At 47.4% G+C, this 10059-nt stretch overlaps 1 protein-coding gene across 1 annotated transcript in view; it reads left to right on the top strand.

Annotated features, from left to right (window-relative positions):
• Nucleotides 1-10059, top strand: part of LOC124008819 (2-acylglycerol O-acyltransferase 1-like) — a 12486-nt gene continuing 2427 nt past the window's right edge. The window contains exons 1-2 of the mRNA XM_046320391.1: nucleotides 1-44; nucleotides 277-437. Of these exons, the coding sequence (XP_046176347.1) occupies nucleotides 344-437 (94 nt within the window). The 5' untranslated portion in view covers nucleotides 1-44; nucleotides 277-343. The remainder of the gene's footprint in view (nucleotides 45-276; nucleotides 438-10059) is intronic.

Below are 10059 nucleotides of genomic sequence, written 5' to 3'. Positions count from 1 at the left end.
TCCATTCCGGGAAGAAGGTCGAGACGTGGGTTGGAGAGTTGCAGGTGACTTGTTCTATTAGTTAATTTCTAAAGTTCGTTTGCAGATATTAACTCCGTCACTGAAACTAGAAAGTTTCTAAAAAAGTTAACTAAAAACCAGCAACAACCGAGTAACGGTGATAACGGAACTTCCACGGTGCTGCACGAGCTTGACCCGTGCGTTTCAGAACTTTGTTGCAGAAAATGAGGAGCTATCAGTCAAAACAACAACGTGTTATCTCTCACCCGCAGCCAGACAGACAGACAGAACGGGACCAGGCAGATTAAAACCTTGTCGCCGGAAAGGTCGTGTGTTTCCCGAAATGAAGATCCAGTTCGCTCCGCTGAACATCCCTCTGCGGAGGAGACTCCAGACAGCCGCGGTGCTGCAGTGGGTCTTCTCTTTCCTTGCGCTCGGTGAGTCAATTTCAGTTTAAGGGCTTTACTGGCGTAGGAAACATATGTTTACATTGCCAAAGCAAGTGAAATATATAAACAAAAGAAATATATAAACAAAAGTTTATTATTATATATTATTATATTATATATTATTATATTATTATATTATTATTATATTATTATAAAAGTGAAATTAACAAAATATATACAGTAAACATTACACTTACAAAAGTTCCCAAATAATTTTGAAGAGATTTCAAATGTCATATTATGTAGGATATAGGATATATACAGTGTTGCAATGATGTGCAAATAGTTAAAGTACAAAAGGGAAAATAAATAAACAGGTTTTATTTACAATAGTGTTTGTTCTTCACTGGTTGAGTCTCTCTGTGTGTTGGAGATTAGCTGAGGAGTGTTGTGATGTTCTCAAGGTTCGATCAATCAGTTTGTTGCAAATAGAGTAAATAGTCAAACTGTGAATTGCCAATAGATTTACATTTACATTTAAGTCATTTAGCAGACGCTCTTATAACCCATTATACTGCCTCCTAGAATCAACTGTTCAGGTATAAACTGTGGTATTTATGAGTCATTCATTCTAGTGGCAAAATTGACTACAAAGTGTTAATTGGATAATATTTGTCATAAAATCAGTGTTGTCCAAAACGATATTTTGAATTGAGTCGGGAATTGTATGGATGGGTTGGGCCTGGATTACTTGCATTCCAATGTTTACCAATGAGGGGGTTCGATTCATCTCGCCCGGGCGCCGTGAAGGCGTGTTTACCAATGAGGGGGTTCGATTCATCTCGCCCGGGCGCCGTGAAGGCGTGTTTTGCACCAGATTACTGTTGGATTTGAGAAGGGCGCTCTTCCCTTCCCGCTTTAGCCCGATGACATGACGGGCAAAGGCCAGGTTCAACCTGGGTCAGTGTAATATTTTACAGTTATGTCTAATTACCCAGAGAAAACAATGTGTGGTCTGCTAGCTGTGATACTGTGATGTAGCTAGCTAAATACACAGCCTCTCCCTACTGGGTAATGTAGCTAGCTAAATACACAGCCTCTCCCTACTGGGTAATCTAATGCTAGCTAAATACACAGCCTCTCCCTACTGGGTAATGTAGCTAGCTAAATACACAGCCTCTCCCTACTGGGTAATGTAATGTAGCTAGCTAAATACACAGCCTCTCCCTACTGGGTGATGTAGCTAGCTAAATACACAGCCTCTCCCTACTGGGTGATGTAGCTAGCTAAATACACAGCCTCTCCCTACTGGGTGATGTAGCTAGCTAAATACACAGCCTCTCCCTACTGGGTAATGTCATGGAGAGGAAGATTTACATAGCCAATGTGGCACCTGACGATAAGGTTTGATAGGATGTAATGTTAGCCAGCTTGCTACTGATAATGTTTGAACTCAAACTTGCTAGCTAAGAAGATTCCTTCTAGCTAACGTTAGCTAGCTATCCAAATCATTTCCACTTGGAGAAAGATTTTTTTATTACATTTTTTTTAAACCTTTTATTTAGCCAGGTAGGCTAGTTGAGAACAAGTTCTCATTTACAACTGCGACCTGGCCAAGATGAAGCAAAGCAGCGCAACACACACAACAGAGTTACACATGGAATAAACAAACATGCAGTCAATGCAGTCAACACTATGAGGAAAAAAAAGGTCTATAAATAGGCCATAGTAGTGAAGTAATTACAATTTTAGCAGATTAACACTAGAGTGATAGATGAGCAGATGATGGTGTGTAAGTAGTGATACTGTGTGCAAAAGAGCAGCAAAGTAAATAAAAACAATATGGGGATGCGGTAGGTAGATTGGGTGGGCTATTTACAGATGGATTGATGTTTAAAGTTGGTGAGGGAAATGTAAGTCTCCAGCTTCAGTGATTTTTTTTTTTTTGTGTTTTTTTGTTGCAATTTGCAATTTGTTCCAGTCACTGGCAGCAGAGAACTGGAAGGAAAGGCGGCCAAAGGAGGTGTTGGCTTTGGGGATGACCAGTGAGATACACCTGCTGGAGCGCGTGCTACGGATGGGTGTTGTTATCGTGACCAGTGAGCTGAGATAAGGTGGAGCTTTACCTAGCATAGACTTGTAGATGACCTGGAGCCAGTGGGTCTGGTGACGAATATGTAGCGAGGGCCAGCCGACTAGAGCATACAGGTCACAGTGGTGGGTGGTATAAGGTGCTTTAGTGACAAAACGGATGGCACTGTGATAGACTGCATTCAATTTGCTGAGTAGCGTATTGGAAGCTAATTTGTAGATGACATCGCCGAAGTCGAGGATCTGTAGGATAGTCAGTTTTACTAGGGTAAGTTTGGCGGCGTGAGTGAAGGAGGCTTTGTTGACAAATAGAAAGCCGATTCTAGATTTGATTTTGGATTGGAGAAGTTTGATATGAGTCTAGAAGGAGAGTTTACAGTCTAGTCAGACACCTAGGTATTTGGAGTTGTCCGTGTATTCTAGGTCGGAACCATCCAGTGTGGTGATGCTAGTCGGGCGGGCGGGTGCGGGCAGCGAACAGTTGAAAAGCATGCATTTGGTTTTGCTAGCGTTTAAGAGCAGTTGGAGGCCATGGAAAGAGTGTTGTATGGCATTGATTCTTGTTTGGATGTTAGTTAACACAATGGCCAAAGAAGGGCCAGATGTATACAGAATGGTGTCGTCTGCGTAGAGGTGGATCAGGGAATCACCAGCAGCAAGAGCGACATCGTTGATATATTTAGAGAAAATAGTAGGCCTGAGAATTGAACCCTGTGGTACCCTCATAGAGACTGCCAGAGGTCCGGACAACAGGCCCTCCGATTTTACACACTGAACTCTGTCTGAGAAGTAGTCGGTGAACCAGGCGAGGCAGTCATTTGAGAAACCAAGGCTGTCGAGTCTGCCAAATAGAATGTGGTGATTGACCGAGTCGAAAGCCTTGGCCAGGTTGACGAATACAGCTGCACAGTACTGTCTTTTATCGATGGCGGTTATGATATTGTTTAGGACCTTGAGCGTGGCTGAGGTACACCCGTGACCGGCTCTGAAACCAGATTGCACAGCGCAGAAGGTACGGTGGGATTCTAAATGGTCAGTGATCTGTTTGTTGAATTGGCTTTCAAAGACCTTAGAAAGGCAGGGCAGGATGGATGTAGGTCTGTAACAGTTTGGGTCTAGAGTGTCACCCCCTTTGAAAAGTGGGATGACCGCGGCTGCTTTCCAATCTTTAGGGATCGCGGAAGAAAGGGAAAAATAGGTTGAGCAGACTGGTAATAGGGGTTGCGACAATGGTGGCAGATAATTTTAGAAAGAGAGGGTCCAGATTGTCGAGCCCAGCTGATTTGTTGGGGTCCAGGTTTTGCAGCTCTTTCAGAACATCTGCTATCTGGATTTGGGTGAAGGAGAGGCTGGGAGGCTCGGGCAAATAGCTATGAGGGGGATGGAGCTTTTGGCCGGGGTTGGGTTAGCCAGGAGGAAAGCATGGCCAGCCGTAGAGAAATACTTATTGAAATGTTCCATTATCATGGATTTATCGGTGGTGACCGTGTCGCCTAGCCTCAGTGGAGTGGGCAGCTGGGCGGAGGTGCTCTTGTTCTCCATGGACTTTACAGTGTCCCAAAACTTTTTGGAGTTTGAGCTACAGGCTGCAAATTTCTGTTTGAAAAAGCTGGCCTTTGCATTCCTGACTGACTGCGTGTATTGGTTCCTGACTTCCCTGAACAGTTGCATATCGTGGGAACTATTTGATGCTATTGCAGTCCGCACAGGATGTTTTTGTGCTGGTCAAGGGCAGTCAGGTCTGGAGTGAACCAAGGGCTATATCTGTTCCTGGTTCTACATTTTTTGAAAGGGGCATGCTTATTTAAGATGGTGAGGAAAGCACTTTTAAAGAACGACCAGGCATCCTCGACTAACGGGATAAGGTCAATATCCTTCCAGGATACCTGGGCCAGGTCGATTAGAAAGGCCTGCATGCAGAAGTGTTTTATCGAGCGTTTGACAGTGATGAGGGGTGGTCGCTTGACCGCGGACCCATAGCAGATGCAGGCAATGAGGCAGTGATCGCTGAGATCCTGATTAAAAACAGCAGAGGTGTATTTGGAGGGCAAGTTGGTCAGGATAATATCTATGAGGGAGCCCATGTTTATGTAATTACGGTTGTACCTGGTGGGTTCCTTGATAATTTGTGTGAGATTGAGGGCATCTAGCTTAGATTGTAGGACTGCTGGGGTGTTAAGCACATCCCAGTTTAGGTAACCTAACAGAACAAACTCTGAATATAGATGGGGGGCAATCAATTCACAAATGGTGTCCAGGGCACAGCTGGGAGCTGAGGGGGGTCGGTAGCAGGTGGCAACAGTGAGAGTCTTATTTCTGGAGAGATTCATTTTTAAAATGAGAAGTTCAAACTGTTTGTGCATAGACCTGGAAAGTAGGACAGAACTTTGCAAGCTATCTCTGCAGTAGACCCCCTTTGGCAGTTCGATCTTGACGGAAAATGCAGTTGAGTATGGAAATCTCAGAATTGTTGGTGGCCTTCTTAAGCTAGGATTCAGACACGGCAAGGAGATCTGGGTTGGCAGAGTGTGCTAAAGCAGTGAGTAAAACAAACTTGGGGAGGAGGCTTCAGATGTTAACATGCATGAAACCGAGGCTTTTTCGATTACAGAAGTCAACAAATGAGGTTGCCTGGGGACACGCAGGGCCTGGCTTAACCTCCACATCACCGAGGAACAGAGGAGGAGTAGGATGAAGGTACGGCTAAAGGCTATCAAGACTGGTCGTCGAGTGCGTTGGGGACAAAGAATAAAATTAGCTGATTTCTCGGTGTGGTAGAATAGATTCAGGGCATAATGTGCAGACAGGGGCATGGTGGGGTGCGGGTACAGTGGAGGTAAGCCCAGGCACTGAGTGATGATAAGAGAGGTTGCATCTCTGGGAATGCTGTTTCTACTAGGTGAGGTCACCACATGTGTGGGAGGTGGGACAAAGGAGGTATCTCAGGCATGTACAGTGGGACTAGGGGCACCGCAGTAAACTAAAACTATGTATACTGTTGTTTAAGATACTTATCAAGGCATATTGACATTTGAGAGAGACATAAAGCGAGGTATAAAACAACCACAGGTGTTGATTGGGAGAGCTAGCTAAGTCAACAACGGGTAAGACAACAACAGCTAATCAGCTAAGTCAACAACAGGTAAAATGGTGATGAATGGCCAGAGAGGGTCTGTTAACTACACACAGGTAAAATGGTGATGAATGGGCAGAGAGGGTCGGTTAACTACACACAGGTAAAATGGTGATGAATGGCCAGAGAGGGTCGGTTAACTACACAGGTAAAATGGTGAGGAATGGCCAGAGAGGGTCGGTTAACTACACAGGTAAAATGGTGAGGAATGGGCAGAGAGGGTCGGTTAACTACACACAGGTAACATAGCGATGAATGGACAGAGCGGGTCGGTTAACTACACTTAGGTCCTGAGTTGGAGGCTGGGGCCGACAGAGAAACAAAGTGAAGTACCGTGATAAATGAACAGTCCAGCAGGCATCAGCTATGCGGCCAATAGAAGGATCAGTCCAGCAGGCATCAGCTATGCGGCCAATAGAAGGAACAGTCCAGCAGGCATCAGCTATGCGGCCAATAGAAGGAACAGTCCAGCAGGCATCAGCTATGCGGCCAATAGAAGGAACAGTCCAGCAGGCATCAGCTATGCGGCCAATAGGAGGAACAGTCCAGCAGGCATCAGCTATACGGCCAATAGAAGGAACAGTCTAGCAGCTAGGTAGGCGTTGCTACGCTAGCACGCGGAAGACACTGCATTTAAAGTTAGCAATCCGGGGTAAGGAGAAGCGTCTGCTCTGTCGTCTGGCAAAGGTCGGTTGAAGGCACAGCTGATGGAATTACATCTGCGGACCAGTCGTGGTGGTACGGCGGGGCGCCGTGTCGACGAAGGGGCAGGGCAAGATGGCGAAAGAGTTATTGTAGTTTTGGGAATTTTGTTTGCAAGCCGGGAGATGCGCCTGGCTCAGGGCTAGCTTCTGGGCTGGGTCACTCAGTTGAAGATGGCTAGCTGTGATGATCAATGGTCGGCAGGAATCAGAAAAACAGTCAGAGGCTGGCAGGTATTATCCAGGCTAAAAAAACGTCTGGTGCCTGAGCAGAGGGTAAAGGCTACTAGCAGTGGCTAACGATGATTAAATAGCTAGTAACTTAGCTAATTAGCTGGCTACCTTCTGATGAAAGTTTTGGCTATAGGGTCTAACAAAAAGTTGCAGATCCGTGTCACATTGAGTGAGGCTTGGTTACCGGAAGGTATATTTAATTTAAAAATGGAAAAAGAGATTGAAAAATAAATAAATGTGAATATATATATATATACACACACACACACACACACACACACACACACACACACACACACACACACACACACACACACACACACACACACACACACACACACACACACACACACACACACACACACACACACACACACACACACAAAAAAGACAAAGTAAACAAGAGGACAACAAACCACGTCTGCACTGCTATACCATCTTGGAAGCTTAAAAGACAGGTTAATACAGATGGAACACAGGAGATGTCATGGAGTCCCCTGATTAAGACAGGTTCACCGTCTGCCCTCTCCTGTCTCCTCCTGTCTGGTACAGGTACCCCCACCACACTCCCCTCTCTCCCTGGTCTGTCTCCCCCTGTCTGGTACAGGTACCCCCACCACACTCCCCTCTCTCCCTGGTCTGTCTCCTCCTGTCTGGTACAGGTACCCCCACCACACTCCCCTCTCTCCCTGGTCTGTCTCCCCCTGTCTGGTACAGGTACCCCCACCACAATCACCCCTCTCTCCCTGGTCTGTCTCCTCCTGTCTGGTACAGGTACCTCCACCACACTCACCCCTCTCTCCCTGGTCTGTCTCCTCCTGTCTGGTACAGGTACCTCCACCACACTCACCCCTCTCTGTTCACTGTCTGCCCTCTCCTGTCTCCTCCTGTCTGGTACAGGTACCCCCACCACACTCCCCCCTCTCTCCCTGGTCTGTCTCCTCCTGTCTGGTACAGGTACCCCCACCACACTCACCCCTCTCTCCCTGGTCTGTCTCCTCCTGTCTGGTACAGCTACCTCCACCACACTCACCCCTCTCTGTTCACTGTCTGCCCTCTCCTGTCTCCTCCTGTCTGGTACAGCTACCTCCACCACACTCACCCCTCTCTCCCTGGTCTGTCTCCCGCTGTCTGGTACAGGTACCCCCACCACACTCACCCCTCTCTCCCTGGTCTGTCTCCCGCTGTCTGGTACAGGTACCCCCACCACACTCACCCTCTCTGTTCCTGTCTGTCTCCTCCCTGTCTCCTCCTGTCTGGTACAGGTACCCCCACCACACTCACCCCTCTCTCTGTTCACTGTCTGCCCTCTCCCTGTCTCCTCCTGTCTGGTACAGGTACCCCCACCACACTCACCCCTCTCTCCCTGGTCTGTCTCCCACCACACTCACCTGTCTGGTACAGGTACCCCCACCACACTCACCCCTCTCTCCCTGGTCTGTCTCCCGCTGTCTGGTACAGGTACCCCCACCACACTCACCCCTCTCCCCAGCTTTCGTTATCCTCCAGCACACAGACACTATTGGGGCGAGTGACTCTGATCTTACAATGGCTAGCCTCAAGTCTCCTCCTGTCTGGTACAGCTACCTCCACCACACTCACCCCTTCTCCCTGGTCCTGTGTTTCCTGTCTGACAGCTACCTCCACCACACTCACCCCTTCTTTCTGTTCCCGACTGTCTGGACAGACTCTCCTGTCTCCCCTGCCTGGTACAGGTACTCCCACCACACTCACCCCTCTCTCCCTGGTCTGTATCTTGGCCTCCCATCCTGGTAAGGTACCCCCACCACAATCACCCCTCTCTCCCTGGTCTGTCTGCCCTGTCTGGTCTCCTCCACCTCTTGTCTGCCCTCTCCTGTCTCCTCCACCTCTTGTCTGCCCTCTCCTGTCTCCTCCACCTCTTGTCTGCCCTCTCCTGTCTCCTCCACCTCTTGTCTGCCCTCTCCTGTCTCCTCCACCTCTTGTCTGCCCTCTCCTGTCTCCTCCACCTCTTGTCTGCCCTGGTCTGTCTCCGCCTACCTGCATGTTTCCTGTCTCCCCGCTGTCTGGTACAGCTACCTCCACCTCTTGTCTGCCCTCTCCTGTCTGCCCTCTCCTGTCTCCTCCACCTCTTGTCTGCCCTCTCCTGTCTGCCCTCTCCTGTCTCCTCCACCTCTTGTCTGCCCTCTCCTGTCTGCCCTCTCCTGTCTCCTCCACCTCTTGTCTGCTTATTATTCATGTTACCTGATGAAGTTTCTGTACAATATGATCTCACTGCAGGTTAGGACTGTTCCTAGATCAGTGGTTAGGTTAGTATCTAATGGTTCAGGTTCCCTGGTCTAGATCCCGTGGTTGGTTAGTATCTAATGGTTCAGGTTAGGACTGGTCTGTCTCCCGTGGTTGGTTAGTATCTAATGGTTCAGGTTAGGACTGGTCCTGTCTCAGTGGTCTAGGTTAGTATCTAATGGTTCAGGTTAGGACTGGTCCTAGATCAGTGGTTAGGTTAGTATCTAATGGTTCAGGTTAGGACTGGTCCTAGATCAGTGGTTAGGTTAGTATCTAATGGTTCTCCCTGGTCAGGTTAGGACTGGTCCTAGATCAGTGGTTAGGTTGTATCTAATGGTTCAGGTTAGGACTGGTCCCCCAGATCAGTGGTTAGGTTAGTATCTAATGGTTCAGGTTAGGACTGGTTCTAGATCAGTGGTTAGGTTAGTATCTAATGGTTCAGGTTAGGACTGGTCCTAGACACAGACACTGGTTAGGTTAGTATCTAATGGTTCAGGTTAGGACTGGTCTAGATCAGTGGTTAGGTTAGTATCTAATGGTTCAGGTTAGGACTGGTCCTAGCAGTGGTTTGTTAGTATCTAATGGTTCAGGTTAGGACTGGTCCTAGATCAGTGGTTAGGACTTGACTATCTAATGGTTCAGGTTAGGACTGGTCCTAGATCAGTGGTTAGGTTGCCCTATCTAATGGTTCAGGTTAGGACTGGTCCTAGATCAGTGGTTGGTTAGTATCTAATGGTTCAGGTTAGGACTGGTCCTAGATCAGTGGTTAGGTTTGTATCTAATGGTTCAGGTTAGGACTGGTACCTATGAAGTTTCAGTGGTTAGGTTAGTATCTAATGGTTCAGGTTAGGACTGGTCCTAGATCAGTGGTTAGGTTAGTATCTAATGGTTCAGGTTAGGACTGGTCCTAGATCAGTGGTTAGGTTAGTATCTAATGGTTCAGGTTAGGACTGGTCCTAGATCAGTGGTTAGGTTAGTATCTAATGGTTCAGGTTAGGACTGTTCCTAGATCAGTGGTTAGGTTAGTATCTAATGGTTCAGGTTAGGACTGGTCCTAGATCAGTGGTTAGGTTAGTATCTAATGGTTCAGGTTAGGACTGGTCCTAGATCAGTGGTTAGGTTAGTATCTAATGGTTCAGGTTAGGACTGGTCCTAGATCAGTGGTTAGGTTAGTATCTAATGGTTCAGGTTAGGACTGGTTCTAGATCAGTGGTTAGGTTAGTATCTAATGGTTCAGGTTAGGACT

Source organism: Oncorhynchus gorbuscha, linkage group LG21 (assembly GCF_021184085.1).
Source record: "Oncorhynchus gorbuscha isolate QuinsamMale2020 ecotype Even-year linkage group LG21, OgorEven_v1.0, whole genome shotgun sequence".
NCBI lineage: Eukaryota > Metazoa > Chordata > Actinopteri > Salmoniformes > Salmonidae > Oncorhynchus > Oncorhynchus gorbuscha.
Note: the sequence above shows the minus strand (reverse complement) of the source record. Positions and strands in the feature narration are given on the sequence as shown.